The 16,201-nt window shown below is 44.4% G+C and overlaps 1 protein-coding gene across 1 annotated transcript in view; it reads right to left on the bottom strand.

The window, feature by feature from the left end:
* The window catches only part of LOC146867967 (sperm flagella and cilia-associated protein 1-like), a 368,080-nt gene that overhangs the window by 197,248 nt on the left and 154,631 nt on the right, over window positions 1-16,201 (bottom strand). The window contains exon 7 of the mRNA XM_085608716.1: window positions 5,001-5,085. Coding sequence (XP_085464842.1) covers window positions 5,001-5,085 — 85 coding nt within the window. The remainder of the gene's footprint in view (window positions 1-5,000; window positions 5,086-16,201) is intronic.

The raw sequence follows: 16,201 nt of genomic DNA, 5'->3' as shown, positions 1-16,201 counted from the left end.
CTCATAGACCAGTGCCCAGCCTCTTCATGGCGCCTCCTCAGAGGTGCACAGCCTTCCTCTTTTCCGGATGAGCAAACTCTAACCTCGGAAAACAGCCTCATGGAGCACAGGCACTTTTCTGCATGCAGCAGCCATGACGGAGCACAGCCTGCTCAGGAGGAGCACAGCCACGACAGAGCACAGCCTTCTTGGGAGGAGCACAGCCACGACAGAGCACAGCCTTCTCGGGAGGAGCGTAACCGTGGAGCACAGCCTCCTTGAGAGGAGCACAACTATGGAGCACAGCCGCCTTGAGAGGAGCACAGCAATGGAATGCAACAACGTGCACCGTGTTTCACTATGTGCCAAATCCTCCAGCGCCCTGGACCACTCGTTTTACCTCACGACCTCCGGTGAGTGCCAGAGCAGGGACCGCGTGCTCATGTGTTTGTTTCTACAGCTTGAAGATCACGTGATGACGGGCAAGTAGACATATTGCCACTTGAATAACAGGTGCTTTTCACTAAGCAATGTTCATGTAAACGTTTTTAGAAGGGTAAAATGTTGGGAAATATTGTCGGTATGGTGTCACACACGGCGCTGGTGTGTGGTCACACACAGGGCTTGACATGGAAAAATAGAAGTGTACTCTGTACCAGAGCTTGTTTCTGAGAAGTGCCGGTACTCTCCCTCTCACAATAAACAAGCGCTCGCCATTGCCTTGTCCTCCCCGTGACCCCGTGCGCCTCTGAGTTCCGTGCCTGCTTCACAGCTGTCGTGAAGCCTGTTCTTATCTGCTTGTTAAATAAACAAGCAGATAAGAAAAGTCTTCACCACAGCCGTAAATCAGGCGAGCCAGTCCGCCAAAAAGCGAAAGGGAGGCAACGAAAAACCCTCCTTTCCAATGGGAAGCCAGCGTTTACCATAAACGCTGACACTACCCAATGGAAATGAGGGGTGGGGCTTGAGTCCCCTTCTCAAAAGTAACTTGTTTACTCTAGCTCTCGCAGGCGAGGAGCGCATGCGCTCCAATGCCAGGCGAGACCTAAAAATGGTATGTTAAAGTATCAAATTAATCATTTCATTAAACCCAACTTGTTGCTCAAGCCAAATTTAATGTTACTTTTATACAAAGCGAAACTTTTAAAAATTGTCAGTTTGTTGCCCAAAATTTCCAGTACCCATTTAAGGTTGTCCACAAGTGTTGCAGTCCTTGAGACAGCCTTTTACCCTCGTGGTGAGAGGCATGAACAACTCTCTGGAAGGGAGACAAAGGGAAGAGGTGTTACCGCCTCCTGGCAGGATGGCCAGAGTGGGTGTGAGCCCAAAAGGCAAGCTTCAAAGGGGAAGCCACCTTTGAAGGACAAATAGTAGTCACACACAAGAGAGGCTGCACTTTTATTTTATCAGACAGGTTTGCATCTCAGGCAGAGATGGAGAAGCTGTGGTCAAACCAGTTTTTGCAGATGCAGTGTAGCTCACCTGTAGCCACATCTCTGGGTCAGACTAGGGGCCTCCACACACCAAGAGAAGGGTACTGCATGTTGGGAGTGAGAAGAACAGTGCATTTTGGGCTACCTAGATGTCACACTTCGCAGGAAGTTGTCATCAAGCAGGATGGGACCTGGTAGCCCATTGGCTACTTACTCACCACATTTCCCTAGGCTTGTTGTGTGCATAAAAGTGGCACACCTGACAGCCAGACCTCAGATCATGCCTGTCCTGGAGAGAGGACTGAAGGACTGTCCTGCTGTTCTCTAGACCCAGCAAAGAGAGGCTGCACCACAGGCAAGACTGCACCTGCTACATCTTGGGCTAGCAAAGAAAGGACTATTCCTGTTGTGTCCTGCTGAAGGAAAAACCATGTCCGAGTGCCAGACAGAAAAGGTGACTCCAAGAGTTGGTTGGCTGACTCCCTGTTACAGCCACAGGGCCATAAAAGCTGAGAAGCCTGCTGTGAGAGTCCAGCGCCAAGAAGCCTGATCACCACTGGATAGTATGGTGCAGCCTGGGAGACGGGGTCTTGACTCTCAAAAGGTGCACCGTAGTCTGCTGGACCCACGAGAATCGTTGAGGTGCAGTTTGGTCACCCAGCAAAGAAGCTACTGCAAATTCAAGGGACTGCTGGTTTTGCTGTAACCAAAGATCTGTAGACCAGTAATTACTGTTTTCATATTGGAATTAACCCAGACTTCGTGTGACATTGACCCCTGAGGCCAAAATTGCCCCACCATGCTTGTGGACTAAGGGGTGGCCACAGGAAAACCCTCGACTGGCTTAGCATACTTGAGCATTTTCAGCATCCTGCATCCCTTGCATCAGAACCACTCCATTGACTGGGCGGATCATCCATGGGTCCTGGAACTAGACAGGAGACTGCTGTAACTGTGATGTAACTGTCCAACTGGACCTCTTTCGTCCCTGAAAAGCTGTGATTTATTGTTTCTTATAAAAATTCATATTTCCAGCAGCCTCCAGTGAAATTTTGTCAGTGAGATGTCTATTTAAAGACAACCTATTTTTATAAATTGAGTATGTATTTTTATTGTATTTCATTTTCTTCTAATTTAATTTTCGTACTTCTTAATGCTTTACATTTATTCCTTTGATGAATCCTGACTGCTCTGAGCCTCAGCTACAAAGGGCTGATCTAAGGCTTTACAAACAAACTCGACTGCACCTGATATGGAATTGTGACTTTATTACACAGTGAGGTCGCACAACCATATAATAAACCACTTTCCTCACAATGCACAATATGATGAAAACCAGAATTGGTTAGGTAATATGCTGCTAGTCACAAATTAATATGTGCATAAAAGAGACAAACTGTCCCCTGTCCTAATATAATTGTGAGTGGAAAAACCATAAATACAACGTTAGTATAGTCCAAGTATAGTGAGAAGGGATAGAATCTTGAGGAAGATTAATCGCCAAACCATACATAAAAGGCTAGTAGCTCATTTGGCTCTGTGCTCATGTGTGGTGAATGCTGGGTATAATGTAGACCACATTGTGCACCAGGACTTAAGTAGCAGGTTCAAAGTGATGGCATGCCGAGAAGCCATGGAATTTACGAATGGCACATAATCCAACAGTGAACAAAGGATATGATGAAGAACAAACTCTATGGTATTAGTGAAATTTAATACGTCCATGCCAAAATGGGAGAGAACTTCAGAATACAGGGAAAGTGTTGTACTTACCCATGAATAAGTGATGCGCCATTTTATGTGTGTGACTCGGCATTGTGGGTATGTTTCTGAATAAATGCAGAGTAAAACCGATGAAGGCCAAAAGATTCAAGGCCATTGTCAACATAGGCTAGAAAATTAAATGAAGGCTCTATGTTGTTAATAGAAATTATGATGTCGAATCTTAACAATAGCGAGCATGTAGAAAAATGGTCCGGACAGGGGAAAAAAGCATTGGCAAAGCCAATAGGTCTTAGCTACGCAAGTGCTATTAGCTTTGCCAATGTATTTTAGCTATGTTGTACACCAGCATGGTTGCTGTTCAGCACGGCTTAAAGGTGTGTTGTTTAGAGGATAGTGGTGTGAAGTGCAGTGACGTGGAGTGTCATATAGTTGGGTGTTGTGGTGTGTCAGAGAGTAGAATTGAGTGGCATAGAGTGGTGCAAAGTGGAGGGGCATAGAGTGGAGTAGAGGGGTATAGAGTATTGTGGCATAAAGTGGAGTTGAGTGTTGTAGAGTGGGGTACAGTGTTGTAGAGGGGAGGGGCGTAGAGTGGTGTAGAATAGAGTGGATTAAAGTGTTGTAGAGTGGAGTAAAGAGTCCTAGAGTGGAGTGGCATAGAGTGAAGTGGCATTGATTAGAGTGGAGTGGTATAGAGTGGTGTAGGATTTGTAGAGTGGCATTGAGTGGAGTAGAGTGTTGTAGAATAGAGTGGTGTTGAGTGGCTTAAAGTAGAGTGACATAGAGTTGCATGGAGTGGAGTAGATTAGAGTCACGTAGAGTGTCAAAGAGTGGAGTAAAGTAGAGTGGATGGTCATAGAGTGGCATAGCATAGAGTCAAGTAAAGTGTAGTGGAGTGGAGGAGACTGGAATGGAGTGTCATAGAGTAAAGTGGAGAAAAATATCAGAGCGGAGTGGTATAGCATGGGATGGAGTGTCGTAGACTGGAATTTTGTAAAGTTGTGGAGTGTCATAAAGTGGAGTGGCGCAGAGTGTCATAGAGTGCAGTGGCATAGAGTGGAGTACAGAGGCATAAAGAGGAGTAGAGTGTTGTAGATTGTTCTAGAGTGGCTTAGAGTGAAGTGGTGTAGAGTGTCATAGAGTGGTGTGGAGTGGTATAAAGTGAAGTAGAGTGGGCTTGAGTGGCATGCAGTGGCGTGCAGCAGATTAGAGTATCGTAGAGCAGAGTAGAGAGGCGTAGAGTAGAGGGGCGTGGAGTAGAATGTCATAGAGTAGAGTGGCTTAGCATAGAGGGAAGTAGACTGTCACCGTGTGTCTTCGAGTAGAGTTCTGTAGAGTAGACTAGCGTAGAGTAGAGTGTCGTAGTGTGGAGTTGCATAGAGTGGAATATGCATGGTATTATAGCGCACTGCCATTATAGACAACACATTTTCAATTGAAATGACCTTTACATTTGCCTAGACATACAGTTTTGCTGATCAAACTATTCTGCGCACAAACCATAATATGTGGAAATGGCATCGCCAAGTGTATTGATTTGTTTTGATTGTCTTCAAATATTTGTTTCCACCCCACTTCGAAATTACAAACAAATTGCTTTGTTTGTGCTTTTCTAATTTTGAAATATTTGCACAGTTCATTTATAAATATGTAAATTATGTTCTGTGCTAGTACAAATAACATCCTCCAGCTTTTCCTTTGACATGGGTACCAATCAGGATTGTCACATAAATCCTCTCACTTTGAAGTCAGAGAAAGAAAAGTAAACACCAAGCTCTCTGGAAGACAGAGCCTGACATTTGACCACAGTCTTTGAATACACAGCATATGTGACAAGATGAGAACAAAATTTAAAGGCCTACTTACAGAACGTGAACACTCGTGGAAGAATACAAGGCGCGATGGTGAACAGACTATACTCCATAGGAGAGACAAAGACACACTGGACAGCCTAAAACAAATGAAGCCAGCAAATAGAAAGTAAGCAAATATGAGTCACAAACCACAAAGCCAATGGTAAACAATGGGAGAAATGCATTTCCAGGGAAGATTTCATAATGTCCCCAAGATATATTTGGTTTCGCGTACTCTGTAGTTGCCATACAAATAACGGAGAAAGCAGACCAGAATTAATGTGTTGGTAAGATGGCAGACCAGATATCGATATATAAATACAATTTGTGCCAATCAGAAAGTTGTATAGATGAATTAGTAGAATTGCAAGCTTTCTCGACCCTAGCAACACCATATATATTGGTGTGTGGCTAATCCACGGAGCACTAACAATGTGGTGTATTTAGTGCTTGAAGTATATAGTCCCAGAGAGACAGTTTGTATACATGCTTAGTTGCCCCTATTGACATCCAGTACTAGTCTCTAATCCATAAGGAAAGTGTGTAGTTCGTTATCCAAGTTTATACTTTTATCAAAAGACCTAAGTCTAATTATGCAGGTGACTTACTGTTTGCACATGTCAAGGACTCTTTTGCCTCTTCTAGAGAGGTTGGGGGTGGTGGTAAGTGCATGAAATTCAATTTGGATTCATGCACACTGAGCATGTTCTAAGTGGTAGTGCTTTGCCAGGGGACAATTAAGGTCACCATATTTAGTGACTCTGATGTTTTTTTGCCATATCTCCTTCAATGGTCTCATGCTGCTACCAACTTAAATTTTGGTGAAATGGCACAGTATTAGGTATCAAAAACCACAAAAAGAGGAAAAGGAGGAAGAGGTACATGTATCTGGAGACACACCCCTACCTGGGCAAATAAAAAGCTCTTTAAAACTGCCCTCACCCACTAGATAGTGCCATGTTTCATCATAGGGCTGCTACAACATCCCTGCACATTCCTCTTTTTGTGGTGTTTTAAGCTTAATTTAGGGAGGATGGAAAAGGAGAAGTACCTTTCTCCCCTTCTTTTTTGTGTGATAATACACTATATCACAAAAATAGTGTTGCATTTGATGAGGTTAACAATGTTGTACTTTTTGTTGCTGGAAGGAGGCTGTTTTGTCTAATGCCTAGTAACACATGTTGTATCTCCCACATTTGAAAAGGCCATGCCGTAAAGCTGGTAGCCAGGCTAATTTGGTGGTGGTAGTTTTGGGATTGAGAAAACTTTGGCATATCCTGTCTTGGGTTGCTGTAAATCTTTGATGAATGATTTGCGTCTTTCTTAGTAGATGTTTGACCATGGTGACATCAGCAGTGAGTAAATGGCAGTGTTTCATTAGAAGTTTGTATTTTTAATTTGGTTTGTGTACCATATTGAGGAATTAGCACAGGTGGTCTAGGATTAGTGACCATCCTAGATTTGGCTACCAAGAGAGTCTGTCTGTCAGTGTTGCTGATTCACTCTTTCACATTTTTTTTCATTTCAAGTGGGTAGCCGTGGCATCGGAATCTCCTTTCCAGATTTGCCAACTCTGCAGCAACTGACTCATTATGACTACAATTTCTATGCAACTGTGTCATTTCACCCATGGGTATAAATAATATTTGTGATCTGGGGTGCGCACTGCTTGCATGTAAGATTAAATTGCATGCCACTGGTTTACAATACCTCTTAGAGGTTATTTTGTCATCATTACTCTAAAGGATGACATCCAGAAATTCGTTGTTACATTTGTTACAGTTGTAGGTGAAATTGATGGTATATGTGTTGTTTTTCAAATAGTCAAAGGATCTCATTGCCTGATCAATCTGTCCCGTCAACAACATAAAAACGTAGTCTGTGTACCGCCCGAGTATAATGTATGTTCTGTCAATTTACGAGGACATTGTTGTCAAAGGTGACCCACCAAACCACTCTATGTACTGGTTGGCATACAATGTTGAACATTTAGAGCCCATTATGACTCTTTGTGTCTGAAAATACCATATTTTGTTATGTAAGGACAAATTATTATCTAGAACCTAGGATATCATCCCCAGAAGCATATTAGTGTGTTCATACAGAGTGGAATACCATTTTGAACGAAAGTAATTGACTGCTAAGAGACCAACATCCTTCTGTATACAAGTGAATAGGAAACACACTTCCAACATGACAAAGATCAACTCCAATCTCCACTCTATATCACTAAGTTTGTTCAGCAGACATTTTGTGTCCTGTATACATGATGGCCAATTGTGTACCAATAGTTGGAGGCACACATCAGTATATTCTGAAATGTGTTATGTAGGTGAATGTCTACCACAGGTTTTGGGTCTACCAAGAGGAAAACTACCTGGTTCATGTATTTTGGGTAACATGAAAAGGCGTTATGAGGTATCTGAGTTCTCAGTCTGAGATCAAGCACAATTCATGCAAGTTAAAGAGTTTGCTATAAATTAACTCTATTATGGCTGGAACTGGGTTTGGCTCTAAGCTGGTGTAGGCCCTGGTGTCAGGAAGTTGCCTGTCCGTTTCGCCTATGTAGTCACTAGCATTCATGATTACCATGATACCCCTTTTGTCTGCTTCTTTGAGAACCATATGTTTTAGATCTCGCCTACGCTGCGCACATACGCTGCATAGGAGGGCCTTTAGCCATCTGTCTTCACTTTCCAAGCACTGCACTCGTGCTTGTGGCAGCATCCACCTTGCGGGAGTGAGCAGCGGCGCGCCACAAGCACGAGTGCAGTGCTTGAAAAGTGAAGACTGTTCTCCTAAGGGCGCGCGCACCTCTGTCCTCGCCCACACGTCCCGGCCACTCACTCGCTCCGCCCTCTCCGTCTCTTTTTTTTGCTTGCGCTACTCTCGCGCTTCTTAAGATGAGCAATGTGCACAGCGAGGAAACCTGCAAACGTGCTTCTGAACTGTGAGCTACATGTTGCTTTTCACTGGCAACCGAAAGAGCACAGTGGGGAAAAATGCAGTTATTTCCGATCTCGCACTTACCAATAAAGAAACTTGTCATAAGACAGGATTGTGCAGTTTATGCCTACAGGTTCCCAGTCTACTGTTCTGGTCCAAGTGTTTCACAAATAGGTTGCAATAAACAATGTTCTATCAAACGATTTTCAGGGATCGCTTCCGTGGGTCGAATACACAATTTGTTTGGGCCATTTACTCTGGCGCAGATAGGAAAAAAGGAGTGTTTTATCAAAATGCGATATGAGCTTGGGGTGTGTCATTTGCAATTTTTACCCAAACTGCTTCTGGCATATATTGTGCACTCCTGGGTTGATACAAGCACGTTTCTTGCTTCGCCACTTATTCACGAGGGATGCAGTGACAGATATGCAGTTCTTTGTGTGCAACCTGTTTCCGCTGTCAAGGTCCTAACATGGTGGAGGCCCGGGGGAATGTCCATCCACGGTCAGCGTTGCAAGTGACCTCACTCCAATTACATTTCCACCCCTTACTGTGGCTAAAAATGTAATTGAATGCATTGATATTCACGGGCCCTTTAAGAGCTGTGCAGGCCACTGCCGCTCCCACGAGCAACATGGGTGGGAGCCTGCTGGCTTCAACAGGACACGTAACCACACCCACATGGCTCCTGGGAGGCAGCTGTAACATCAGCAAGTATAGGTGAACACAGAAAGTGAGAGCACGAGCTACTCCTGTGTCTTGTTCCACTCCCTACATAAAGATTGTGAACCTAAACCTGAGGCTTACACAATTCGGTTGCATATCTTAGAGGGAATCTTGCTCCTGGTTGAGTGACAAAGTTTTACGGAATCCATCCTTGTGTCTTTTTCCTCCATTGTATCATAGTTTAAAACTACGTTTGGTGTGGCAGGCTACATTTACTTCTATATACTTTGTTATGGTTTATTTTGGACTTTGTCCAAGCCCATTGCTTTCAGGTTGTGTTGCTTTGTGTTGTGTTGTGTTATGTGGATCTGTGTGGCACATCATCGGCAACTGGAATGCACCAGCAGTTTCAACCTAATACTGGAGGCACATTCTCCTTTTAAAGGCGTGCTGCCATTGGTGCAAATATAAACAAGCATTGGCATAGCCAATAGGTCTCACCTTTGGGACCTTATAAGTGTTTAGTTATTCAGCACAATATCCTTGGTGCAAGAACATCAAGTGTTGTATGGCTAAACACTTATAGGGTCCCAAAGGCGAGACCTATTGGCTATGCCAATGCATGTTGTCTTTGCTAAGGGATTGGAGGGCCTGTCTTTTTGGTGTAGTACAATACAGGAATTATCAGGGTTGAATGGGCTGGACAGGACTTTGGGCCCTGATGCCACTGCACCTGCTGCACCCATGGTAGCCTCTGCAACTGTCCTTTTTTAGGTCTTACCTGCTTCTGCGCATGCACTGGATGCGCTCTCTTTTGTGAAAGTTATTGTATACAAGGGGTTTGCAGCCCACCAATTTGTTAACATTCATTGGCTTTATTTTCACTCCTATTTTCTGCCTTCTAATTGGCCAGTGTGTGCTGGCTTCACTTCCTCTTCTTTCCGCTTGAGCATGGACCAAGTGCTGATTGCTTTAGCTTGACTGTTGTCCTTCTACTGATCGCGCTGTATTTGAGGTACTACTTTTGTTTTTTCTTCCATATCATCCTTGCTGAACATCTTTCACTTTGTAGCTATGTTTTACTATGCCCCATACACTTCAAAGAAGCCATTTTCTCCTTTGAAATGAATGTTTATTGTGACAACAGATTTTATCGGCTTTTATTGTGACTATAGATGTTATCTGCTTCCAAATGTATTTTCACTAATGCATGGACATGAGGGCAATTGCTTTCTTTATGTGCTAACATTGTTTGCCAAATTTAATATTTTTTTCTTTTTCACCCATAGGAAGATGAACTGATATGCTCAGAATCACAGGGGTGTTGTGCCAAGACCTAATACGCATTGGCAAACTCAATAGGTCTTGTCTTTAAGGCTATTGGCTCTACCATTGCCATTTATTCATGCTTTACAACATGGACGTTGCCCACTTTGGCAATGATTTGTAGCCATTCTATATAGCAGCGTGGCTGCTGTACAGCAACAGCTAAAAATAATAACAAAAAAGAGGACTATTATGAATCCAGTGCTAATGCACTTTTTTAGAAAAAAAGCACATTATCCCCGGCTGCGTCATTGCGCTTGTGAAAATTAATTTTAGCCTTTCTGCAAAAGCATCCATCCCCCTTACAGCATGACTGCAAATCAAGTCAATAGCTTTCACAGATGAGACCTACTGGCTTTGCCAATACTTGTTATTGTGTTGTGATTTGCCCTATTACTGCCCTTTCTGCCCTTCATCACCCTCTCCTGCGGTCAAGCCCCACAGTGACAAGGTCCTTAAGCAGTTTATAGAAAGTTAATCAATGCTTTTGAGGCTCAAGTTGCTCACAGGTATTAATATAATACAATGTAACCAGCGGCGGCCGCTAGCTGAGGAAATTGGTGAGGCAGCGCAGTGGGCTTTCAGCATGGTATTACCCAGCATGAGAGAAGTGTAGGGATTGGGCGGATAGGGCTGACTCCATGATCCAGCAGGGACTGGGAGCCTGTGCTCCTGAGCCCTGCAAATATCTCCAAGTGCGCATGTCAGTTTGCCCATCCTAAGACGACCGGCTAAACCAACATGCGCACTGGCAGTGTCCTGAACCCACCACTCCTCCTTCCTCTGATGGCCCTGCCCTCACGACTCGGCACCGGCTCTGGAGTACAATAAAATGGTAATAAAGCAGTTTTATTAACTGCTTTTATTATCATTTTATTTTACATGTGTCTGCTAGTTCCAGCAGTGGCGTGAAGCTCCTCCGCCATAACGGAGGAGCCGCCCCTGAATGTAACCATATCCTATATAATCCTGAGAGTCTCTCTTTGGCTCTACCCACAGCCACTGCATGAAGAAAGCGAGGGGGCAGATTCTACACAGAAACAGAATAGAGTGACCACCTGACCGTATTTTCCACAGACTGTCCTGAATTTGTAAGTGGTGTCTCTGAAGGCATGCCTTGGTCCATTATGGATGCAATTTGTCCATAATTTCAAACTGAATTCTAGCCCGAGGAAGGGCTCTGAAGAGTTGCGCCAGCACATTATTGTTCCTTTCCGTTGTTGTTGACCGCACTGCTCTGGTAAAGAATGCCCTTTGTTTTCACATGGAGTGTTAATGTTAGCCCATTATCAGGGAGATGATGCATTTAAAAGGGATCTATTGCCCCTCCCACACTGGGCTGGTTAACCCTTGCCTGCCTACAAGAAAACAAACATTTGCAATGCCAATATGTCTGACCTATGAGAGCTATTGGCTAGACAATGATTTCCAGCCATGCTGTAAAGGGCAGGATGGGCTAGAGAAGCAAACGCACAACAGGGTGTTGGGTCAACAAGCAATTAACAGAGGGTGGGTGTGAGGGGTGGGTAAGCACACCGCTAATGCAGGATGGGTGGGAAGGGCTTGGAAGGAAGCTGTCAACAGATTACAGATAGTAGGTGGGAGGAGCTGTAGAAGCAAATGGACAACGAAGGGTGGACAAGTAGAGAAATGGTGGACCACACAGGCAATGTCAGGTGGACAGGAGGGCCTGGTGAAGCACATGGAGGGTGGGTGGAAGTATATGGGGGAAACACACGGACCAGTGAGGGTTGGAAAGTGGGGCTGGGGAAGCAAGCTGCCAGCAGAGGATGGGCAGGCGGGACTGGGGGAGGAAATGGACAAGAGGTTGTGGGGAAGCAAGAGCGGCAAGGAAAGGTGGGCAGGAACGAAGCAGGAATGGCAACTGAGGGAGGGCAAGAGAGAGGAACATGAGGGGAGATAATGTGAGGGAGACATGCGGAAAACAGAGTCATTGTTATAGAAAAGAAAAAAATAGTGTGTGAAAAATTAATATTGGAAGGATTCAAGCAATACATCCATGCCCAAGGGAAGGGATAAACACAAGAAGAGGAAGGAAAGCCTACAGAAGCTGACAAATAAGAGGCAAGCAAATGGGAGTGACAATGAGGCCAATCACTGGTAAGCAATAGGCGGGCCAACAATATGTATTGAAACGGGCCGTGCGTGTGCTATCTTAGGTGAGACCTAAAATGGCAGAAAGTCAGGAACTTAATTTTATTTTGCATTTCAGAAGTCTGCCAAGAGGCTGTATGACATATGATATGATGAGCCATACCTGGCTTTTCAGCCAAAGCCATGTTGCATTGTAGGGCTTATAGTTTGGTTTTAACACTTTCCTTATAGATTCAAAACCCTAGATGGGAAAGTGATGGCTATAATGGCTGAACTGCAGAAGGTGTTTATATATGTCATAGAGCCACTTGTCAGGTTATAATAAAATTGTGCAAAGAATTTTAGTCTGTTTAAAACTGCTAATTTCACATGTAAAACCCAAAGTTTAATATGTAAAACTCTGCTCACACATTTTGTGAGGGTTTGCTCTTTCGTTCACATCATGCATTAAAACAAGCATTGCCAATACAAATCATTTTATTTGTACAATAGAAAGTTTTCTGCTGCGCTTCACAACACAACAAAAGTATGACATGGACAGCTGTAGTGAAATCTTCCGTAAAACAATAAATAAGCAACGAATAGGTGGTAGTAGCAGTAGGGACATCACACTATTCTCTCACACACAGGACAGGTGCAACATAGATAGCTAACACACTAAAGAAGGCGCAAGGGGAGTTAAAGGACTGTTGTATGCAATCCATAAGCAGACATAAAAATACTAGAGGTACTACGTGCCTTGAAAAAAACACCAATACACCTTACTGGAATTACTAAACATTCATGTCATTTCATTTTATTACTCTTTATTTCGACCAAATTGATCATAAAAGACACGAATATTGGCAACATCACATAGATAAAATCCATTATTCTTTAGGGACTTTTACAGAAATATGATAATACATATATTAAAAAACATATTAAGAACAGCGAGTATCCACTAAAAAGACTGACCAATATGAATCCCTTTTAAAAGTGTTTAAAAAGAACGAGCCAAAGGGAACTTTTCTTAAAATAGAGAATACCAGCAAGCCCCTATGCAAATATACAAATATAAAACATTTATAAATATTACCTACTGGCGGTCGCCAGTAGGTAGTTATAGTTAGGACCCCTTTTCCATAGGAAAACCTCAACATTCTATTTTGAATAACTTTGGCGCCGGTCGATGAATCCTCGCGAATTTCTCAAAATAGGTGGGGCGCTACGCTCCGCTCCTACCCTGAAAGTCTCGGGGGGATTCGTCAAGCGGGGGCTGAGATAAAAGGGGGGTCCCAAAACGCGTTTTTCCCATGCATTTTTCCATAGGACCTTTAGAACGAGCTACAGCCCGAACGGCTGAACAGAATTACTAGAAATTTGGCAGAGAGGTAGTCCCTAGGTCAAGGAAGTGCCTTTTGTAGGTTTGGTGTAAATCTGTTCAGTAGATTCTGAGAAAATAGCCTTTAAATCAATATATATATCTGAGCCCGCTTACGGTACGCTTACCGTACGCTTACCGTAAGCGTACGGTGGCGTGCGCGAGCGCGATTCTGATTGCCTCTTAGATCTTAGTAAACATTCGAATCGGCCGAAACCAGGAAGCGGCGGCCGCCATTTTGTCTCTCGCACTGAGTGTTGTTTATCAAACAAGATGGCCAAAAACATGTTACGGGGCTGTTTTGACAACTCCCTCCCACATAGTCATGTTGAGGGAGTCCCCAAACATCCCCCAAGAGCAAAAACGGTTTTATTTTTTTTTCGGCAATTTCGCCGAGTACGCTTACCGTACGCTTACCGTAAGCGTACGGTAAAAAAAAAAAAAAAAAAAAAAAACACTATCCACACTTACCCCACCCCCTGTGCTTTTGGTGGCCGTAGGCCACCAAATGTACAGGGCTTATTAATAGGTAAAAAAAACTAAATTTTGGCAACATGAAATTATAAAATCGAAATAAAAAAAACACTATCCACATTGACCCCACCCCCTGTGCTTTTGGTGGCCGAAGGCCACCAAATGTACAGGGCTTATTAAAGTTGATAAAAACCGTGCACGGAACGAACTGCGTTAAGTGGGCGCGCACGCCTCGAATGGCGTAAAGTAACTTAGCATTTAAAAAACCGTACAAATTCACTGAAAAAACCATAGGTTTCACACACGTTATAGTTAGGAATTAGCATTTAAAAAACCTTGCAAATTCACTGAAAAAACCATAGGTTTCACACATGTTATAGTTAGCGTAAATTTTACTGATAAAAAACCAGTGAAATTGCCCCGTTATAGTTAGTGCTGGCAACTATAACTCACGCGACCGCAATCTTCTGCTGATGACATATGTGTCTTTATGAAAAAAAAATATTTGTAATATATGTATAGCTAAAAATGTATGGAAGAAGACATGGGCAAATAAGTGTCTAAATACAGTATTAGCATCAGCAGAGGATTGCGGTCGCGTGAGTTATAGTTGCCAGCACTAACTATAACGGGGCAATTTCACTGGTTTTTTATCAGTAAAATTTACGCTAACTATAACATGTGTGAAACCTATGGTTTTTTCAGTGAATATATATATAGGCCAAATTTAGCGATGCCAAATAAAAGAAACTAAGCAGAAGACAGAACACTAGAGTTTACTGTCGCAGTCTGCTTGTTTTTTTTTTCAAACTGTTGCCTTATTCTCCAAGCCCATCCTATAAATTTAGCTATGGCTATTACAATTGCCTCTTGAGTACTGGACTTTAATATTCTTAGCGCAACCTGTAGCTGTAAAATCTTTGTGTTCGAGGCATATGAGCTGCAGATTATACACTGTGCATAGATCGCCATCTGGTGTTGGGCCCGGATGTTTGCAGTTTGTTTTTCCTCTTGGAAAGTCTTTGGAAGTCACGAGTTCGGTGACTCCTCCCTTGGTTCGTATTGCGCATGGGCTTCGGCTCCATCCTCAGATTGTTTTTTTCCGCAATCAGGATCGGATGTAATACTTCGCGCTCCGGTTCCGAACTTTCCAGTTCACCGATCGACGCAAAATCCTCGCTCATCGAGATCCTTCAGATAATAAATCATCTTAATCACCTTCTCTTCGGCACTTCTTCGATTCCGGTTGTCGACGGCGGCCTTCGGGCCTATTCCGGCTCCGGTCTCGGCTGATGGAAAGAACTCCTTTCAAGAAGTGCCCTCGATGTGGGTCCAAGTTTCCCCACACCGATCTCCACGAGGTGTGCAACCTCTGCCTCTCCCCTGAACACGAGGCTCGAGACTGTCCCGCCTGCAAGTCTTTTCGCTCCAAAAAGACCATTCGAGATCGACGGGCTAGATGCAACATGGCGCACTCCTCGACCTCCGCTCCAGTCGACATCTTCGGGGACGACGTTGAAGCTCCGGGACAGCAGAACATCGAACAGGAGGACGACGACCTCGTCAGTGCTTCCGTGGCCGACGACTCAGATGTGGAGGACATCACCCCAGCGCAGAGGGTCGTGAGTACAATACCCCCTCCCACACCCACACCCACGCCGACTCCCAACAAGGCTTCGGTCACACCTTCGCCTTCGGGCCTAGGCAAGACCAAGGATACTGCTTCTCACACCCCACCTTCGGGCCCGGTAAAGAAGCCTATTAAGCCTTCCGGCAGCTCGGGCTCGAGCCAGCCTACCATCGGTACCGAAAAACACCCTTCGGCACCGAAGAAAAGATCGGCCTCCATCTCCAAACCGAACCCAGTACCAAAGCCTTCGGTGTCAAAACCTGCCCTGCCGGTGCCAACCAAACATCACAAGGCCCTCGGCACCGACACTCCCGTGCCGAAGCCTTCTTCGTCGCCGACCAAAAAATCGGAGGTCCCAAAGAAGCACGGCTTGGACAAGCCTAAAAAGCCGTCGGCCCCGAAAACTTCGGCGCTGACCGAACAACCAGTGTCGCAAGAACTTTTTACACCGGATCCTCTCCAAAAGACACTCACCAAGGATCCAAAAACTGGACATTTGACATTGTCTACAAAAAAGAGACACTTGGACAAACCAGCTCCACCTCCACCTCCAAAGAGGAAAGACACTGCTACCTCCCCTTTCAGAGTGCCTTCCCCTCCTCCTCCACCTCCTCCACCCTCTCCACCTCTACCCTCTCCACCCCCGCCTCATCATTCCCCAACCTTGTCTCCTGTCCCAGACGACTTAGGAGAC

Source organism: Triturus cristatus, chromosome 1_2 (assembly GCF_964204655.1).
Source record: "Triturus cristatus chromosome 1_2, aTriCri1.1, whole genome shotgun sequence".
NCBI classification, from domain to species: Eukaryota; Metazoa; Chordata; class Amphibia; order Caudata; family Salamandridae; genus Triturus; species Triturus cristatus.
Note: the sequence above shows the minus strand (reverse complement) of the source record. Positions and strands in the feature narration are given on the sequence as shown.